Source organism: Epinephelus fuscoguttatus, linkage group LG13, assembly GCF_011397635.1.
Source record: "Epinephelus fuscoguttatus linkage group LG13, E.fuscoguttatus.final_Chr_v1".
Lineage (NCBI taxonomy): Eukaryota > Metazoa > Chordata > Actinopteri > Perciformes > Serranidae > Epinephelus > Epinephelus fuscoguttatus.
Window position 1 is genome coordinate 34902033 of NC_064764.1, and position 21765 is coordinate 34923797.

A 21765-nucleotide genomic window follows, 5' to 3' on the forward strand; every position below is an offset into this window, starting at 1 on the left:
TGCCCAAAAAAATATCTTAAAAAGAAAAAGAAAGAAAGGCATGTCCAGAATCACATCTCAAGTCAAGACTGAAAAGTCTCAAGTCCTAAACTTTGAGTTTTGACTCCTAAAAAATGACAATATGCTCCTCACCATATGTAAGGATATCTTAACAACAGAGTAATAATATATTAAATTAACTAACTTAATTATTTGTTCCAATACATTTCTGTGTATTGGAGTAAAAGTATTTTACTCCAGTTTTATTTCAGTATCTATGTAAGAAGAAATAAACTTCATAATACTAAAAATTCTGTCCGCTTGCTTGCTTTCTGCCAGAATTTATTTATACTTTTACTTACAATACTTAATTAGATTTAATATATTAAAATTACTTTTGATACTTAAGTGAAGTAAATATCAGATACTTTAGGACACTGACTCAAATAATATTCTATAGATGACTTTAACTTCCACCAAAGTAAATTTCTGGCAAGATATCTGTACTTTTACTAAAGTATGGCATAAAAAAGTAATTCTTCATACTTTTATGGCATATAGCACTAATTTTGCATGTTATTATCCTGTCTTGTTGTATTTAACTCATCTCATACTGGAAAAAATGTCTCTAACTTTCTCATCCCAAATTGACTTTAGAGAACGGATCAAGTGTTTTGAAGTCAAAAGATTCAAGTCCAAGTGAAGTCATGAGTCATGAAGTCCAAGTCGAGTCAAGTCTTTTTTTATTTTCTCAAGTGAATTCTAAAGTCATCAAATTTGTGACTCAAATCTGACTCTAGTCCTCACCTCTGGCTCTAAGGAAACAGATCTAATGATTGATCAAATTAAAGCTAGTGTTCATTTAGCTGTTTTGCTTGTGCAATCAAGGTTTACTGTTAACTAAAAAAGGAGTCAAACATTAACTTTAGTACAATAATTTCCTAAAGACACACGTATAAAAACACAGACTCTCTCAGACAAACAAATGAAAACACACGCAAAGACATTCATGAATAAAACAAAGGGAGGAAGGCCTGAAAGTTCGCAGGAAGAGAAGGCAGCAAGAAAGGGGGGGGAAGGGAAGGAGTAAAGGAGAGAGTAATACAGGGAAGAAAGGAGGGAATTTAAAAAGAAAAGAGGAAGGAAAGGGAATCGAACGAAGGATGAGGAGAAGGAGTGAGGGAGTAAAGAAGGCAGAGGGGAAAGATGGATGAAGATGGACGGGACAGAAGGATGACGGGAAGTGTTTGTCGCTCCTACAAACAATTGACCTGGGCGAGCGTTTGGTGTTTTTGGCTCACAGAGAGGCCAGGAATCAGAGTGCTGACGAGAGGCTTAGCTGGTGTTGAGCCACTGTGGGTGGAGCGTCACACTCTGAGGGGTGGGGGAGGGATGGGTGGGATGGGGGGTCGGCGAGGGGAGAGGTAGGGTGGGGGGGGCGGGGGGCTGGACTGCCCTCTGACACGACCCTGTCAAATGAGAGGGGAACCATCACGTACTGTAGGCCTGCCAAGAAGCTCAGGTGAAGGTAAGACACTGATTTTATTACCCTAGTAGCTATATTTAATCACACTGTGTGTACTTCATCAGAATCTACTTTTTAATTGTCTACCTAGATGCAGACATGCAGTGTTTTAACACCAGATAAATTAAGACTAGGTGTAAAAGGTGTCAGGATGTGTTTATCTGCTGGGTGGTGAGCAGCACTCCCAACCAGCATGACAGAAAACAAAATAATCTATAACAGAAGCTGGTTATATCTTCGCCTTGTTTAGCTTTGCTCACTAAATACGATACACCAGGTATTCTAGAAATTCACCTGGACAATGTGCTCTCAGCAGCCATTCAGCGGGTCTCAATGACCGACACTTTTCACAGCCTACACAGGACAGAGGCTCACATTCATCACACACACATGCAGCCACACGGAGGAAAATAACTACAGTAAATTATAAACAATTATACACCAGTAAGAACACTAATAAAACACAGCAGCATCACCTAAATATAGGAAACATGTAGTATATTTTACATTTTAAAGTAGGAAACAACAAAAAGCTTACCCACTAAATTATACACACAGGTACAAATATTTAACTTTTTAAAAATTATAACAAACTATGACCTTCAAGAACTCACATGAGCCTTAGTTACCAAGTATTTCTTTAAAAACTTAAATAGATTTAATCTTACAAAACCCTGATGCAACAGGTTTTGTGTGTTGAACAATGTGTAGTGTAACATTGTGTGTCCTACAGGACTAGGTGTGACATCAGAGGGCCTTCTTCTACAGAGACACTGAGTGTGTACAGTGCAGCACTGATACACACACACACACACACACACACACACACACACACACACACATTAAATAAAAGTCTGCTTGTGTTTACCTGCTTTACACATGTTGAATGGAGCTCTACAAATGGACTTTCATTCAGTATTGCACTGCCCTCAAGTGTTCACTGCTGAGAGCTTACACTGTGTTCATACTAAGAAGGTTGTGCAGGATGACGACATCTGTGTGTACTATGTCTAATGAAAGGATCTTTAGTTCAATATAAAAAGAAACATAAAGAAATGTCCAGGTAAAGGTTGTTATAGTTAAATAAAACTAAACTGAAACTAAAACTAAGTGTGAAAAAACATTTTAGTCAGCTGGAATAAAAATAAAAACTAGGCATCTGAGAAAGTAAAATTAGAAGTAACTGGAACTGTACTGTTCAGTGACAAAACTAAAAATAAAATATACATAAGATGTTTTTCGTTTTAGTCTTATTTTGGACAAATTTGCCGACACAACAAGCATGAAGAGAGATTAGTGCACATGTTTACTGAGACTAGGATGTCTACATGCCTTCACAAAGTGTTGTCTTTGTATTGTAATGCCTATTTTAAACTTCTTCAACTTTGTCCCTATAATATGTACCCCATATCAAAATTAATTAAAAACAAATAAAAATAAATAAAACTAATACTGAAACTAGTAAAAACTAAACTACAACTAAAAAAAATCTGAAACAGTAAAAACTTAACTGGAAACTAACTAAAACAAAACTGAACTGCAAATAAAAATTAAAAAAAAAAAAACTAATGAAAAACAAAAAAAAAAAACTCTTGTCCAGGTATAAGTTGAAAACAGAGATAATTTATGAACTACAAGCTACCCTGGCTCTGTCTTTCTTCACTGTGTGACTGTCACTAGCAGTAGCTGTTGTAGCTGTGATACTAGTATTAGAAATTATAGTTACATGCACACGTACGTATCTATATACTTCATACCATACACACAAAGAGACATGCACATACAACCTCACACATACATGTGTTTGCCAGGTAGTAATACCAGTAGAAGTTATACAAGCAGTGCCGGTGATTTTAATATTCACGAACCGGAAGTAGTAGCATTAGAAGTGACAGTGGTGTATACTTTTCACTGTACTTACGTATTTTATGGCAGTATCTGTAGTTTTTATATTTCTGCCAACTTTCTATCTTACTTGACAACATTTCCTAAATAAAATTTAAACTTTTACACCACTACATTTTCCATAAGCATCTTAGTTACTTACTACAACACAGGGAAGGAAGGGAGAAAGCCAGGAGGAAGGAAGGGATGGACAGACAGACGAATGAGGATATGGGAGGGAGGGAAAAACTGGATTTTGCTCTTTTAAAAAAGATCTTGTTTTTCTTCAAGTGTAATGCAGGCTCTATTTTTAAAGTGGTGAACATGTTATGAAGAAATATCATTTTCTTGTGCTTTTACTTTCAATGCTTAAGTACATTTAATTGGATAAAGTTACTGTTGATGCCTAAGTACAGTAAATATCAGATAGTTTGGAACTTATACTCAAGTAATATCCTAATAGGTGACTTTAACTTTTACCAAAATCTTTTCTTGTAAGATATCTGTACTTTTACTCAAGTATGGCTCTCAGTTAATTCATCCACCACAGAGTATTAATACTCGCTGTAGTAGGCACAGTAATAGCAGTAGTTTCTAATGGTATCCATATCATTATACATGGAAGTAGTGTCAAAACCAAAATCAGTAATTGAGGTTGTAGTGCCATCAACAGCTATAGCAGTACTGCAATTGTATGTAGTATTATTATCACTATTTTATGGCATAGGAGTGGTGTAGTCGTGTCAGGATAAGTAGAAGTAAGAGTGGTAGTAGTAGTCGTCAGGGTAATATCAGTAGTAGTATCATTAGTAGTATGAGTGTTGTCAGTGGCAGTAACCTTGTGCTTTCTGTTCTGGTTGTGGACTGTTCACAGGTTATGAGTTTGACAGGAGAGAAGAAGTTCTGCTAAGAGAGAATGAACATTTGTAACCGGTGAGTAAACTTTACAGAGGTAAACACAACAAAAACCATCATCTCTTCGCTTCCTGGTCACACACTCAAAAAGATTATTTGGTCTGTTTTGTGAGGTTTACGCTTTTCAATTATGTATGAAAATTTCCATCCTAATTAAATCAACATTTATGTAATTAAATCAAATAAAATGGGCTATGAGAATACGCAACTTTAGTTCATAGAATTTACCTAATTTATTTTTATTTTCATTTTCAAGTTTATGTGTATTGTTTATTTCTTAGGATGCCCATTAGCTGTGCCGTAAAGCACTGCTAATCTTAATCATAACTGTTAACATAAGTTGTATGTATGATTGAAAAAAACTCTTAAAACTATGTAATTAGTTTTAATAAATTGTGTGTATTTCAAATATGATGATGTTTGTCAACCTATTTGAAATACACACCATTTATTATTAATCACACAGAATTAATTAGCAATAATTATATGAACTTTATTTAAGTACATTAGGTCAATTCTATGAGCTATTTATGTACTATAGTAGTAGGACATATGTGGTTGTTTTTTAATGGCAGTTTTCAATTAGAATTATTCAACTCAACTGGATAAAAATTTTATATGTAGACAAACTGAAATACGTAAATGTGACAACATAGACCAAATAATTTCTTTCAGTCAGTGCAAACTGGACTGCTGAAAATGCTTGTAGACTCAAAGAATTTTTTTTCCATTTAACAAAATGTTCCAGATTTTGATTACTATTTAATTCCGTAGTTTTTTTTCTTTGGTTAATCAATTATTATTAACTAAAAAAGGTATTTATCATTCAGTCAGTTTAGTGCTGAGTGGTAAAAATTGGCTGTGACAGTTTTGCTTAAGTAATGGAGAGATTTTTTTTTCTTTCTTTGTAGGCCTAGTAGTAAATACAGAGATTATATTTTTGTAAACTCAACTAAATGACTTTAAAATCAAACCATAAATTTAAAAAAATAATCAGTTATATAGACATCACGTTTATGGCAAAGTGTGACATGTAAATCTTCAACAAATTCAGGTTTCACACGTCAGTTTATGAAACACAGCAAACTACACACACAACACGAATGACTGAAGAGGTTTGCACCTGTACTGTCTCTTCATGTCATGAAGCAGCTGTTTCTGGGGCCTGTTGCAGTGTTTGTTGTTTTTATAGTCACGCATGCATTCAGCAAGAATAAGGTGCTTCCTCAGGAAATCCTCTGCAGAGTTTAACACCCAAACCCTCCAGCTTTTTTTTAGATTTTAGGATAGGTATTTGAGTAGAGATAGGAACGGCGCTATACCTTCACTTGTAAGTCATCATGCCTGAGCCCAACACCTCTGAATAGTCTAATGATCACTTTCATCACCAATTAATGATTGTTTCCATAATAAATTAACAAGTCCAGCATAGTGAATTTACACTGACGTGATCAGGCAAAGAAATCCAGAAAATCCTCACATTTAAGAAGCTTGAACCAGTAAATATCTTGCTTTTATGACTGATGAATTATATAAATTATTATTATTATTATCATTAAAAGAATGTGTTCTTCACTGAGGAGATGTTTACTCAAAAGTACCTCTAAACAGTATTTGTAGAATGTTTTTCCATTGTAATAAAAGAGCTGAGTGTGTCCATGTAGCATATTCAGTTCATTGTGACTTGATACAGATCTAGCCTCCACCATGTGTTATGATATGATAATATTTGTCTTTCAGATCCTCACTGAGTTCTCGGTACGTTCAGACTAAGAAAATTTTCATGCATGCTTACATGATTGTTCAGTGAACTGTGAATGGACACTGTCGTTCATGAGGAGCTGTTCTCTCTTCAAACTAATGTAACATTAGTGTGATAAGACAAGACAGTCCCAAGAACATCTCAGGAAACAAGGCAAACATTTTACTTACTATTTATTATTTTCCCCACTCATTGCTGGCAGTAGCTTTCCAAAGTCACAGGTCCTGAAGTCCTGCTGGTACAAAACAGTGACACTGAATTAATTTCCTCCTCTGTCAGAACACAATAATGTGAAAATGAATAGTAACATAACATAGTTATGCTGTAAAGTATACATAGTGTGGATTTGGGCCACAGGCTGCCTTTAACGTTAAATTTAATTTAAGGTTGTATTTGAGACATATTCTAAGTTGAACACAGGCGTTAACAGGTGGTGAAATTGAGGGAGTGACTAATATTAAAAATGCAGGTTGCCTGTATCCCTCTGTGAATGGTTAGCTAGCTAGCTTAAATATGTGACTGATTAAGTATTTCAACACCATAAAAAGGACACTAACACTAACAAAGTGACTAACAGGGTGCTGCAGTAAATGTGTCTCATCTGAAGCCACCAGCAGCTGCTCAATATGGCAGATCTGTTCAGCCTGATAAGTGGGTTCAAAAAAGATCAGTCCGGGTAAGTTTTACGGGCTCCTCTTCACTTTCTTAAATAAATATGTAGCTAACTATTGAGACAACTTCTGACAATTTAAAAGTTGCTTTGATAGTTGTTGACAGGCTCGTTGTGTCTTCAAACTGTGAGGATATGACAGCTAAAGTTAGCTTGAGTCAGCCGTTTGAAAAGAACGGTCACCTGCAGGTCTCGCATCAAAATGTGTTCCCTGTCAATCAGTAGCGCTCCGGTTCGGTGGTTAGCCTAACAGCTAACGTTAGCTTGATTCAGCCGGTTACTTGTAGCAGGTGAAGCATCAAAATATGTTCCCCCTCCTGTTAATGTGTAGCGCCCCGCCTCGGTGGTTAGCCTAAGAGTTAGCGTTAGCTTAAATCAACCGATTGAGAAAACCAATATGTTCCCCCGTCAAATAGTGTTGCCCTCCTGTTAATGTGTAGCGCCCCGCCTCGGTGGTTAGCCTAAGAGCTAGCGTTAGCTTAAATCAGCCGATTGAGAAAACCGTTACCTGTGGCAGGTGTTACATCAAAATGTGCCCCCCCATCAATCAGTGGTCCCGTCCTATTAATTAATTAATTTTCTTGTCTTCTTTTTTTGTTTGTTTGTTTTTACATTTTACCTTTAATGTAACAGTGTTTTAAGCCGAAATAAATTCTTTAATTCGGTTGCAAAAATGTGTAGCGTATATACCAAATTAAATGTTTAAAAAATGTCTTAACATTTGTCAACTAAAATGTATGTAAAACATCTTACGCCTTTTCTTCTAAATTTTGGAGGCATGGCGGTGGCTAGTTTTGAGTCTCCCTTGCTAGACTAAGTATGTGTTCAAAATCCAAAAAGTAAAAGTGTCAGAGTAAAAAGGTGAATTTAACTCTGTGTGGACAGATTTGTTTGCTTTAATTGCTGCAAAGTGAGATTACCAAACAATAATAAATAGCTCCCAGCAGAGTAGCCACCTTGTGGTAAAACATATCAATGAAAGCTCATTTATAGCTATCAGTAGTATTGATAGGCTATTTTAGAATTAATAGGTTGTGTTACCTTCATTACAAGACTCAAGACTTTTGTTAAAAATGGCACTTTTAATAGTAAGGCTTGCCGACCCCGAGTCTAGTTTAACATGCTTTCGAGTAGACGCCTAACATCATGGGCAGATTGTGAGTCAACTGGCCCCTGGGGACCGACATGCAGAAGGTCCCAGCACCTTTTCTACATAGGAACAAGACACACAGACTTTGTGGTGGTTTTGCTTGTTGTTGTTGTTGTTGTAGTTTTCCATATCTTTGGAGTTGTGTTGTGTGTCTTTGAAGTCATTTTGTCTTTTTGGTCATTTTGTGTTTCTTTGTAGTGATTATGTGTCTTTTTTGGTTGTTTTGTGTCTATTTATTGTAATTTAGTATCTCTTTTGTTCATTTTACATATCTGGTGATTTTGAGTCTTTTAGGGGTTTTTTTGCATTGTGATAATTTTTTTTGTTATTGTGCATCTCTGACATGATTTTGTGTCTTTAATGGTCGTTTTAGTCTCTTTCTGGTTATTCGGTATCCTTTTTGGTCATCGTATGTCTCTCTGTGGTGATTTTGTGTCCTTTTTGGGTCATTTTGTGTCTGTGTCTGACACTAATTATCTTCAGTGTTTTCCATGTTAATTCAACTTTTCTATAATGTTTGTGATAATAATTATATTTTCATCTATTTTAAATTAATTAAAAAACTGTTAGTTCCCACTAACTTACTTGGAGGGCAAAAGCTGTGGAAAAAATTGTTTTGTTTTTTTTTTTGTTTTGTTTTTTAAATTTAGTGTTAACTACCTGAATTGTTTTTAAGGCTACTTTTAATTGGAAAATGTGAACTGCACCCCAGGTCCCCATATTTCCTCAACAAACATGGGCACCTATGTGCATCAGTTGTGGATAGTAAATTAAGTAAATTTACTTAAGTATTGTAAATTTCCATTTTATGCTAATCTATACTTCTACTGTACTTCACTGTCTATCACATAACTTTGGACTCCAAATATTTATGTAGTACAGATGTAGCCATGAATTTACATGTACTTATACAAATCTGCATATAAAATATGATGCATTAATATTCTTTTATTTGCAATGAAGTATTTTTTCAATGCATTATTTCACTGTTTATTTTAGGGATCTGAATATGTCTTCCAGGTATGTGTAGTCTAGTTTTATAACAGCTTATAAAAACTGAATGTTTTAAACTGGAGGTTACTGAAGAAGAGTCATCACACCAGTGTCCCGTGTGCATACGTGTTAGCATGTAGGCCCCTGTGCACAGCATGTTAAAGTGTATGCCCATATGTAGTACTGTATGTACCATCTGGACCACAGACAACTGTGTCAGACGCCTCTTGTCCTCACTATAGTTGGAGTCACCATCAGCACATTTCCAGCTTGTGTAAACACAATAAGAGCAAGGGTCACACTCAGGTCACATACACTGTCATTGGCTTTCATAGCGGCTCTATGAAAGTTTGATTCTGACTGACACAAAAGCAACACTGTGGACACAAGGATTTATATCTGCTAAAAAAAACTAAAACAGAAAATCTGAAACGTTCATTTTACTTGCTCAGATGTCAAAGTGTGGAAGCTTGACTGGTGAGTTGTTGACGCCATGATTGCACTGCATTTGCTGATACGAGGGGCAGTTTCAGTTTGAGCGGTGATGTTGCAACTTCAGTCCTTCATGGAGGCTTGTGTCATGTGAGAGTGGGGGATTTTGTTTGTGACAGATCGTTTATTTGTGGTAAGTCTTGAAGCTGAAAGTTGTTGCATTTAGAGTAGTTTTTCCTTTTGAACTTGGATGTGTCTGTTTGGCTGTCGGAGCCTGTAGCTGTTTGTCTCACATGCAAAGCAGCAAATCCAGTTTCCAGATGGCTGGATGAATAAAAATATGAGCAGTGACTGGGAAAAGATAACTTGTTATGCTTAACAAAGCCAGCAGTTTTCATCAGTGACTACAGAGAGAGATTTTGAATGCAAAATATCTATATTTGGTCAACTTTTATCCATATGGTCTGTGCACTGCACATGGTGAAATTACTTACAGTGAAAGAATTATGTGTTGATAGTTTGTTATCTCTTTCCTGTTCTGCACATTTTATGCTGTTATCAGTTGGCATCAAAATGAAAACAGATGCTATCTGTTTCCCCACAGAGAGGGAGGTCGCTGTGCAGAGATGGCTATGGTATGCCTGACAGACTTTGAGGAATATGCAAAGGAGCATCTCTCAAAGGCCACCTGGGATTATTATGCAGCTGGAGCGGACGAATGCTGCACCAGGGACGACAATCTACTGGCTTACAAAAGGTACAGTGAGGAAAATAAAGTTTGCCCAGACGTTCAAGGTCATCACAAACACACATTTTAACCATCTTAATATTGTTTTTATATTTAAAGACACTCTTTGACATTTTAACTGCACCAAACATGACAGTCTTTATCTACAAACAGGAGAGTAAACGTTATTTTTCATGACATTTATAACTACAGACTACAATCATTGAACATGTGTGGCAACATGAACATTGTAAACAAACCTAAACTCAATTTGCTGTATAAATGTGCTGAATAATATTAAAAATCACCATTGAGGGCTGACACAGTTTGCGTTTGAGTAGTTTTAAAGGGGACATATTATGCTTTTCTTTTTTTGTCTCATATATAGTGTTACAGTGAAGAATGCTCATATGGCTAAAGTAAGTTGAACATAGAAGTAATCACTATGAGCAATAACCTCAGGTTTTTTATCGTTCTTAACACTCAATTTCCAACAGTTTTTTCTACTCTAGCTACATTATGATGTCATACTGTGCAGTGTTTACGTAACATAGCCTTCGCTGCTACATGTAGCTACATGCAGCTACATGTTGACGTCAGGGAAACATGTTGGTTGCCAGTGTTGAAAATTTCTCCTCAATTTCAGATCATATTCCTGCTGGAACATGTCTGGTTATGTTTTCGAAATTGCCACTATTCACCGTTACAGTCATTCCCCAAGGCCAGTACACTGACAATGTACATGTAGCTACATGCTAACATAAGGGAAACATGTAAACTTGGTTGCCGATGTGTCCCTGATTTTGGATCATATTCTTACAGGAACACGTCTGGTTATGTTTAGAAGCATTTATTAGTGATTTTTCAAGTCAAGTCAACTTTATAGCACATTTCATACGACAAGCGTAAACTCAATGTGCTTCAAAGTAGAAAGTGGCACTATTCACCATTACAGTCATTCCACAGCTACAAATACACTGCTATTGTACATGTAGCTACATGCTAACATCAGGGGAAATCTAATCTTTGCGGGTGATGTTGTAAATGTATCCTTGATTTCGGATCCTATTCCTACTGGAACACATCTGGTTATGTTTAGAAGCTTTTATTAGTGATTTTTCAAGGTAGAAAGTGCCACTTTACTGTTGCACTCATTTCCCAATGGCCAGTACCCTGTTAATGTACATGTAGCTACATGCTAACATCCAGGAAACATGTAATCTTTTGCTGATGATGTAGTAAACTTCTCCCCGATTTTGAATCATATTCCTGCACCTCACCTCGCACCACACCTGGAGTTATGTTTAAAAGCTTTTCTTGGTGATTTTTTTAAGGTAGAAAGTGTCACTATTCACCATTATAGTCATTCCCAGTGGCCAGTACACTGCTAATGCACATATAGCTACATGCTAACATAATGTAAACTTGGTTGCCAGTGTTGAAAATTTCTCCTTGATTTCGTGTCATATTTCTGTTGGAATACATCTGGTTATGTTTAGAGGCTTTTACTGGTGATTTTTCAAGGTAAAAAGTGCAGCTATTCACTGTTACAGGTCATTCCACAACTGCAAGTACACTGCTAATGTACATGTAGCTACATGCTAACATCGGGGAAACGTAATCTTTGCCAATGTTCTAAATTTCTCCCCGATTTCGGATCATATTTCTGCTGAAACATGTCCGGTTGCGTGAAAAAGCTGTTATTGGTGATTTTTCACAAAAGAAAGTGCCGCTATTATCTGTTACAGTCGCTTCTTAGCTGCAATGATGGTGCAGAGACGCTAAGATACGGAACACCTGTAAACACTGACTATTTACAGCAGACCGGGCTCAAGGAGACAGCCACTTAAACTGAACTATTCAGACCGATGTTGAATCCAGGTGTTCCAGCAGAGACAGTATGAGGAAAATAAAGTGTTTTGACCATTAAAGCATGTAAACATGTCATAGAGGAAACCTTAAATACAAGTATGAACCTGAAAATAAGCACAATGTCTTCTCTAATACTAAAACTGAAGATCATATGAGGGCACAGTCTCTAAAAACACCACAAACTGAAGCTTTTGTGGACTTTGGTTTTCTTTAACTGATTTCTGTGTACAGTATGTGTGGTTGTGATTCCTTATAACCACAAACAGGCAGTTATGTTTCACTGATGCTGCACTGTTCTTCCAACTCCAGCCCCCCTGTAGCGAAGAAGAAACTGTTTTGAAAGTTGCATTACCAGAGGGACAAAGACACAAGGTCACGATTTGTTTTATCTTGAACATTTCCTTCATGTGTCTCTTCATGCATTCCTCTCAGCTTTCCTAATGTCTCCATACAGACTGATGGACTGTTTCTCCTCGCTGTTAGGGGTCTGTGCATACATGTTTTTGCTACCTACATAAAGCCTGTAACTAAGGATTTGTTTGCTTGTACATTTGGGTCGGGTTAGAAAATTTCCCCCCCGAAGGAATAAAGGTTGGGCTGTTTCTTGGAAAGATGATCTTAAGTCATAGCTTTTGGAAAACTGTCTGAGTGTTCTGTCTCCACTTATTTGAAGAAATATGACTTGTCCAGCAAACACAGCATGTTGTCATCTCAAGAAGGATTTCTCTCAGAATAATGGCTTCATTTGACAGAACTGGACTTTAAGATTTTGCAGTGCTTACAAAACAGGGTGGTTTGGCTCCATGGTTAGATCTCTGAATGAGGAAAATGAAGATGAAAAAAAAACTTAAAAATTTTACAGTTATACATTTTGAAGTGGTGAAATGTTGGATAAAAGTTTTGGGTAGGGCTATGACAGACAACTCTGAAAAGATTTGCCTTCGTAAACATTTTCTAGCATTCATCTATTCATTCATTTTCCATAATTGCTTATCCTTTTGGGGGCCATGGACACTGGGCGAGAGGCAGGGTTCACCCTGGACAGGTCACCAGACTATCACAGGGCTGACACATGGAGACAGACGGCAATCACGAGCACATACACACCTATGGACAATTTAGAGTCACCAATTAACTCGCGTGTCTTTGGACTGTGGGAGGAAGCTGGAGTACCTGGAGGAAACCCACGCTGACATGGGGAGAACATTCAAATTCTGCACAGAAGGGCTCCCCCACCCTGGGGTTCAAACCGTCAATCCGAAGGATGAGATTTGTAGATTTTGTAGTGTTTCAAATCACTGAGCATTTCTGTATTTCCTGTGGTTCCAATGTGAAAACGCACTTTGCTTTTCAGGTATTTAATTTGCTGGATTGGGCGAAAACATACATCTATAAACAGCTTCTCAGTTTACTATAAAATGAAACATATTGATATTTGTGACATAAAAGTCCATATATCATGGTAGAGGATTTTCTGTATATCACCCCCGTCCTACCTCCTCTACTTCTTTAGTTGGTCATAACATGCCTTCTCACGTTGCCTTTCATTAGTTGTGACTAGACCGATTTATCTGAGTGACCCCTGTTACAGTGGATGTTTTGCTTACATGTTCATCTGTGCCTTACACTCAGGATCCGTCTGAGGCCTCGGATCCTGCGGGACGTGTCGGTGAGCGACACACGGACCACAGTGCAGGGGACAGAAATCAGCTTTCCTGTTGGCATTGCACCGACTGCCTTTCACTGCCTGGCCTGGCATGAGGGAGAGGTGGCCACAGCTCGGGGTGAGGACTGTCTCATAAAACCTTTATCAGAAGAGATTGTGAGGCCTGTGTCTCAAAGTTCGTGACAAATTTGTGCTTTGGAGGGACAAGGTTTTCATCTTGTAACAATGTTAGTACAGATTGTCAACACTAGATGGGAGCATAAGGCTGCAATGATCTTGTGCTGTAAGGAAGATACTGTACTGGTCTTGTTGGTCTTGGACTGAACTCCTCAAATCCACATGTAAATTTGATCTTCACTGACCACACTAATTCACTTTCCACTTTTGCCTTACAGCCACGGAAGCACTCAACACCTGCTACATCACCAGCACTTACTCCACCTGCTCAGTGGAGGAGATTGTGGCAGCAGCACCAAACGGCTACCGCTGGTTCCAGCTGTACGTGTACCGGGACCGGAAGCTGTCTGAACAGATTGTGCACCGCGTAGAGGGCCTCGGCTACAAAGCCCTGGTCCTCACCGTCGATGTCCCTTACACTGGAAAACGGCGCAACGACATCCGCAATCAGTTCAAGCTGCCGCCGCACCTCAAGGTCAAGAACTTTGATGGAGTGTTTCAGGTAAATACCTTTAGTTTCAGCATGTTCAAGATATTTTTAGAAACTGTAAAGACACAGCCAAAGTGTTGAGTATATTGAGAATATTGAGTGAAATATAATGTATATGTGTGACCCATGAAATATTGCTAAAAGTCATGCATACGAAACATCCAAACTCCAAGTACCAACAGTGTCAAAGACGCCCCATGACAATAGTTGCAGCATCATCAGTAAAACTTGAAGCAGTAGTAGTTTAGAGTCCACTTGTAACATGTCTGACCGCTGTGCTTTCTACCACATGCACAACGAACAGGAGACTGCAGCTCCAGAGGAGTACGGGATCCCGGCCAACACCTTGGACCCCTCCATCAGCTGGAAGGATGTGTACTGGCTGCAGTCCATCACCCGCCTGCCTATTATCATCAAGGGAATCCTGACCAAGGAGGACGCTGAGTTAGCCGTGGAACATGGTGTCCAGGGCATCATTGTGTCAAACCATGGGGGGAGACAGCTGGACGGAGGCCCAGCTTCGGTACTTACTGACCATGTTGCTTTTTAAAGCGAAACCACCGAAATTGAGAATACCAATATGTTGTTTCCATGGCCTTAGAAGGTTAAATCAGTGTTTGTGAACATGAAATACTTTCTATCAAAGCCAGAAACAAGAGAAGTAAGTCTCGAACTTGTGACGTCATGGGGTATAAAGTCTGTAGCTGCTTTATAGAGAATGGATGGGAGCCTGATTTTGTGGACCCACACAATGTTTGTCGTCTTTTTAAACACCAATGATCTTTACTAACGGACAGCTCTTGGCCAAATGCAAGTATGACGCTGAATATATTAAACCGTGTGGACCTTGAAGTAATGACTAAGGAGATATCTGGACCCTGTGGCTGGACCAGCTGGGAACCACTGATCTAGAACATCTTTCCCATTTCACTGTCTATGGAGCAGCTCCAGACTTTATACCCTATGACATCACAAATTTGAGTTTTAGCATTCTCTGGTTTGGATTTAGGTGAGAGTTGTTTTTGTTTACCAATATTTTTGGACTGTCTTAGACCATGGGAATAGCGTATGAATTTTGAGAATGGGCATAGGTCCCCTTAAAGTTATTTTGAAGATAAAGCTGTTTTTAGTTACTATGCTTAAAGCTGCTACAAGGAACTTTTAACTGGATATGCAAAAGTCTCTTGTTTCTGCTGATGTCTGTGCGTGACCTAGAACAGCAAATGAGACCATCGGTGTGAAGATAAGCTATTTCAATATAGTGTATATCCATACGTTTAGGAAACTGTCTCCAGGTCCACCCCAGGTCGCTTCCAGGACGAAACGATTTACAGCACTCAGATGGCACACGACATCTTACCTAGCTGCTTACATTTATAGTGACTCTTATAAATAGTCGCTATTGTTCCTTCTCGACCCGACGTCCGCAGGGAGTTAAAATAGCAGCAATCATCGGGTAAAAGTTCTGTGAAAGCACTGGACTCACCAACAGTCAGCCACGTCTCAGTCACACAAAGAAAATCCAATCCTCCGGAAGTCAGGAAATCCTTCAGGATAAACGTTTTGTTCGCTAGCGATCTAGCATTTACCAGCCCAATCCTGGCAGGAGCCAGCGGGTCCACGGCGTTAGCTGTCCAGGGAGCCACACACAGAGGCCGCAGGTTGCGCAGATTACCCCCCACGCCAGCGGGGATGAGGAGAGCAGGGGCCGCAGGGCTGGAACACCTCATCCGGGCCGACGACAGGTACCAGCCAGGCGTCGACAGGGTCCAGCAGAGGTGAGCTGGGATCCCCGATAGGAGCGGGGGCAAAGTCTTCTCGTCTTGTTGTTTCATTCATCCCCAAAGCAAACACATGCGCGAGCCAGGTAAGCGTCTTTACGACAATACGCGCTAGAGCTCTTGGGATTAAAAAAAGGCTTCATTCCGGCAAAACACTACCGCTTTTGTCCACAGGGTCACCAAAATCAACTCAAAATGAAAGTTCCTTGTAGGGGCTTTAAAGAGGAAGATGTGAGGGTATACCCATGTTAGTTAGCCACAGCAGTGACACAGCCCAGTTACAGAAGCCGTGACAGTAGTGGTAATGCTAGAAGATGTATTATTAGAATGAGAAGTAGTAATACAGAAGTGAGCAGTCACAGCAGTAGTGGCAGTAGTGGTGTAGCTTTACTTGTGGTAGTAGTAGTGAAACAACAAGTTGTGGGTTTTACATTTTTCCTGAGGTCTTGTTGTCATGTTGAGTTTCCAGGGAGTCACTTTGCTGAGTGAAATAGTCTGGTACAAAACCCTTTTGTAGTAGTTATTTATACAGTGATCTTTAGGGGTGTTCATAAGCAGATTTTGTCAACTTCGGACTTAGCCAGGCTTGCTTTTTCCAGTCTTTATGGCTAGGTCTTGAAGCCTTTAAAGGGTAGCTTTGATGTGTTTCAACATGGACCCTCTGCGACTAATGGAGACAACGATTTTTGGAATTGGGACAGTATTGACTGAGAGTGCTGCAGCTGGCAGGGGCAAAATAGGGTGCAATATAAACTCTCAGGGCATTTGGCATCATCAACTTATGCCCTCTAAAAGTGCTTGTGTTTGCCACTGACGGGTTCATGCTGTATTTAGTGTCTTACAGCATAATGGAAAGGATCCCTACAGAGATAAGCCTTTTTGTTAAAGAGTAAGATCCTTTTTGTTTAACCAGAAACAGCCATGAAATCTGCATCTTCAAACCAACTGGACTGCATTCAAATAAACTGTAATTTTAGTGTGTATAGAGCCGGTGTATTTTCACATCTAATTGGGAAAGTTAAGGATGTGTTTCAGCCTAACTAGAGTTGGTGATTACTGAACAGTGAAAAGATGAAGCAGAACAGCTTTTGTGAGTTTTAATTTGTCTCTGACATCTTTGAATGTAACGCATTTTAGAGTAATAAAATAACTGTTTATTTAAATGGAGTCTGGTGTGTTTGGCGATGGCGATTTTGAGGCTGTTTCTGGTTAAGCAAAAAGATCTTACTCTTCTAATACTAACTTACTAACTAATCCTATCTCAAAATAAGAGTGAAATGTCTCCTGTGGTAACATACAAGGTCCAACCTGAAGTGTGAAGTGTAGTATAAAAGTTGGAAACACATGTACAATCACCAGCCTGTGCACTGCTGCTATAAAGTACGCTGACCTTGCTCCATCTTCACCTCTGCTGCTGACAGATTGACGCACTGTCGGAGATCGTGGACACGGTGCAGGGCAGGATCGAGGTCTATCTGGACGGAGGCATCAGGACAGGAAGTGACGTATTGAAAGCGCTGGCCTTGGGAGCCAAGTGTGTCTTCATTGGCCGTCCAGCAGTGTGGGGCCTTGCATACAAGGTACAAACAGCAGCACTGAGCAGTATGTGTGATACTGTTAGTGTGTGTATACATGTTTTGAGACTGATTATAACCACCAATGTTTTTTTTCCGTTGAAATATTACTGACCACTATCTGGCTCTCTTGACATCTTTTGGTACCGGCTCCACATACTAAGCCACTGTCCTTGATAGCTTAAGTTTATCCCTGAAAGCTATTGACAGTATTGGAGCGAAGGTCTTGGTGTAAGGATTTTACAGTAAACTATTAAATCAAACAGTTAAGTTAAGCTAACAACCTACACTGAAAAATGGATTTGGATCTTGCAATAAGGAACTACAACAAATAAATTAACTTGTGATTGCACCTCAGAAAAGATCAGACTCCATCTCACAGGACTCTCATGCCGTGTTGATTTCTTTATCTGATGGTCAGGGTTAATTTGCCACATCTTTTTACCGTGGCAGCAGCATGCACCACTAACAGTGACTTCTCTTATGCACCAATCTGTTCCACTTCACACGAGCTTCTGTGATATCATCGTAATAATGTTCAGCAAGAGTCACATAGAGCTGGCAAATCATCTGTGGTTTTGACAGCTCCAGTGAGCTCCTCCAGAGCTAAAGTACAGTCAAGCTTAATTTCTTGGGCTTCAGTTATCAATTAACATTTGTCTTTTTTGTCACTAAAAGTTGAGTTACACAGTCGACATATGTCTGTTACTGTTTTTTTGTGGCATTTTATTTTGCAGGGAAATAGCCTTTTAAATGACTGTCTCCCCACGTGCAAATGTTCCATCAAAACAAGTTCCCCCCAGACAATATTTTGAAAGAGCAGCGCCACTACAAACACAAACAAGCCAGAGCATTTTTTCTTAATAGCAGAATAATAATGTGTGCTTTCAGACCTTTCTCTGTGGAGACAGGTCTTGCTATGTCAGACTAAATTATGGTTTGTAACTTGTAGCGCTGCTATGCTGTTTGAACTCAATGAAATCTTGATGCACAGTATCTTTTGTCTTTATTTGTCTGTGGCAGTAAAAAAGTAAATGAATGACAAATGAAATTAAAGTTTTTAATAGGGCTGGACACAGTCGACGATTCTGTTATTTTTACTTCCGGGTAAAGTTTTACAGTTTGAATGGGGCTCAGTGAGACGTTCAGTGTGACAGCGGCATTCATGTAATATATGAGCTAACAACGCTAACAGCAGATCGGATATGTGCAACAACATTTATTGCAGACACTAAATATGAAACAGAAGCCAGAGACTGTGAGCTGTAAAATTCACCACTTGTAAGGAGAACAGAGGAGATAATGTTGCCGTATGTGGAAAGTTTCTCCTCCTCTGTGCTGCTGCATCACGTCCGCAGGTGCTTGTACCAAAGAGTAGCCTGAAAGTCAACAGCAGTCACTCCACAGCAAAAACTGGGGGCCAAAACATCCCCAGAAGAACACTGCACAGCACACTGACTAGCCAAAAAGAAAAAAAAAAACTGACTGCTTGACTTGAAGCAATCCCAATCGACTGAGGGGTTTCTGACTGGCGATTCGAATCTCTGACTTTCGAGGGGCAGCCTTGGTTTTTAAAACTCAAGATAACGTTTACCAATGTTGATTTTACAGGTAGATTACAAGATAACAGATTGTCTTTCGTCTGTTTTTCAGGGTGAGGAAGGAGTGAGGGAAGTGCTGCAAATCCTAAATGATGAGTTCCGCCTGTCCATGGCTTTATCAGGTAAGACATGTGAGGTCATGACACGAAAACAAAATATATTATGTGCCATAACAAATACAGCAAAGAAACAATGATTGTATTTATCTGACCCAGGTTGCAGGAACGTGGCCGAAATCAACAGGAACCTTATCCAGTTCTCTAAACTGTAACAGACCAGCAGAGGGCAGCACTGAGGATCACAACACCCACTGAACAGGACCAAACCAAACCAACAGTGTTGAGCAAGAGCCTGAGACTTCATCACGACAAAGAAACTGAGAGATGTTCACCTCAGAGCTCATGACTTTATCATGTCAGGGTTAGGGTTAGGGAAACATGCAAAACAGCCACATACAAGAGTGTACGAGTGACCCGGTGTCTTGGGGAGGATGAGGGTCGGCGACAGATTTAGCAAGTGAATAATGAAGGTGTTTTTTTAGCTTTTGGAGCATGGAGGCACTTTTCATCAAAGTGTTAGTTATCTATCAGAGCAAATGAAACATGAGCTCCCAGTTTGGCCTGGTGCCCAGGCGAACTGATGATGACACACACTACGGTTTGAGATGCTGACGATGATTGTGATTGAATAAAAACGCCTGCTGAGGTGACGAAGATATGTCGCTCTTTTCTGGATCTATTTTAAGCAGATAATAACAGAGGTCTGTGTTTTGTTTTTGTTTCTCATTTTTACTCTTAAAGGGACACTTCAAACCAAAATCAAAAATGCATATTTTTCCTTTTACCAGTAGTTCTATTTATCAGTCTAGATTGATTCAGTGTGAGTTGCTGAGTGTTGGAGATATCAGCTGTAGAGATGTCTGCCTTCTCTCCAATGTGATAGAACTAGACGGCACTCAGCGTGTGGTGCTCAAAGCCCCCAAAAATACAATTTAAAAAAACTCAACATCAATGTCTCTTTGCAGAATTCATGACCTGGTTACTCCAGGCAGTTTCATGTAGGAACTATTTGTATGTAAATCACGTAATTATGAGCCAGTAATTCATGTATAACCCATGAAATTGAGAGACTGTGATCATGTGACTAGTGCACTGATGGGGGTAAAGAAAGAAGTAATACAAAGAACAAAAATCTGGGGGCAGGCTGGGGTGGTGGATGGGTCAAACAAACACAGGACTTTACCCCATGTTTGTGTCAGGTGTGACACCAAGTGATGTTTGAGTTATTTTTAAGTATGTTATCATGTTTGTTTTTTGTTTTTCAGCCTAACCTACATAATTTTACTTGCCTGAGCTTAACTTGTGTAACTAAATGTTATGTACAGTACAGGCCAAAAGTTTGGACACACCTTCTCATTCAATGCGTTTTCTTTATTTTCATGACTATTTACATTGTAGATTCTCACTGAAGGCATCAAAACTATGAATGAACACATGTGGAGTTATGTACTTAACAAAAAAAGGTGAAATAACTGAAAACATGTTTTATATTCTAGTTTCTTCAAAATAGCCACCCTTTGCTCTGATTACTGCTTTGCACACTCTTGGCATTCTCTCCATGAGCTTCAAGAGGTAGTCACCTGAAATGGTTTCCACTTCACAGGTGTGCCTTATCAGGGTTAATTAGTGGAATTTCTTGCTTTATCAATGGGGTTGGGACCATCAGTTGTGTTGTGCAGAAGTCAGGTTAATACACAGCCGACAGCCCTATTGGACAACTGTTAAAATTCATATTATGGCAAGAACCAATCAGCTAACTAAAGAAAAACCAGTGGCCATCATTACTTTAAGAAATGAAGGTCAGTCAGTCCGGAAAATTGCAAAAACTTTAAATGTGTCCCCAAGTGGAGTCGCAAAAACCATCAAGCGCTACAACGAAACTGGCACACATGAGGACCGACCCAGGAAAGGAAGACCAAGAGTCACCTCTGCTTCTGAGGATAAGTTCATCCGAGTCACCAGCCTCAGAAATCGCAAGTTAACAGCAGCTCAGATCAGAGATCAGATGAATGCCACACAGAGTTCTAGCAGCAGACCCATCTCTAGAACAACTGTTAAGAGGAGACTGCGCGAATCAGGCCTTCATGGTCAAATAGCTGCTAGGAAACCACTGCTAAGGAGAGGCAACAAGCAGAAGAGATTTGTTTGGGCCAAGAAACACAAGGAATGGACATTAGACCAGTGGAAATCTGTGCTTTGGTCTGATGAGTCCAAATTTGAGATCTTTGGTTCCAACCGCCGTGTCTTTGTGAGACGCAGAAAAGGTGAACGGATGGATTCCACATGCCTGGTTCCCACTGTGAAACATGGAGGAGGAGGTGTGATGGTGTGGGGGTGTTTTGCTGGTGACACTGTTGGGGATTTATTCAAAATTGAAGGCACACTGAACCAGCATGGCTACCACAGCATCCTGCAGTGACATGCCATCCCATCCGGTTTGCGTTTAGTTGGACGACCATTTATTTTTCAACAGGACAATGACCCCAAACACACCTCCAGGCTGTGTAA

The 21765-nt window shown here is 39.3% G+C and overlaps 2 protein-coding genes across 4 annotated transcripts in view; one reads left to right on the top strand and one right to left on the bottom strand.

The window, feature by feature from the left end:
- The window catches only part of wars2 (tryptophanyl tRNA synthetase 2, mitochondrial), a 107939-nt gene extending 100708 nt beyond the window's left edge, over window positions 1–7231 (bottom strand). Inside the window, exons 1-2 of the mRNA XM_049595102.1 lie at window positions 6919–7231; window positions 6236–6300 (exon numbers count right to left, since the gene is read on the bottom strand). The gene's annotated coding sequence lies outside the window, so the exon portion shown is untranslated. The remainder of the gene's footprint in view (window positions 1–6235; window positions 6301–6918) is intronic.
- Window positions 1420–19913, top strand: hao2 (hydroxyacid oxidase 2 (long chain)). 3 transcript variants are annotated; one of them, XM_049595105.1, is made up of 9 exons: window positions 1420–1507; window positions 4263–4321; window positions 9915–10067; window positions 13542–13693; window positions 13971–14254; window positions 14547–14765; window positions 17445–17603; window positions 19251–19320; window positions 19414–19913. In XM_049595105.1, the coding sequence occupies exons 2-9, from the start codon at window positions 4305–4307 to the stop codon at window positions 19467–19469; spliced, it is 1110 nt and encodes a 369-aa protein (XP_049451062.1). In that variant the 5' UTR covers window positions 1420–1507; window positions 4263–4304; the 3' UTR covers window positions 19470–19913. The 3 variants fall into 3 exon arrangements, with proteins under 3 accessions (XP_049451062.1, XP_049451061.1, XP_049451063.1); XM_049595104.1 differs by lacking the exons at window positions 1420–1507; window positions 4263–4321 and adding an exon at window positions 6607–6741; XM_049595106.1 differs by lacking the exons at window positions 1420–1507; window positions 4263–4321 and adding an exon at window positions 9407–9503.
- The last annotated feature ends 1852 nt before the right edge of the window (window positions 19914–21765 follow it).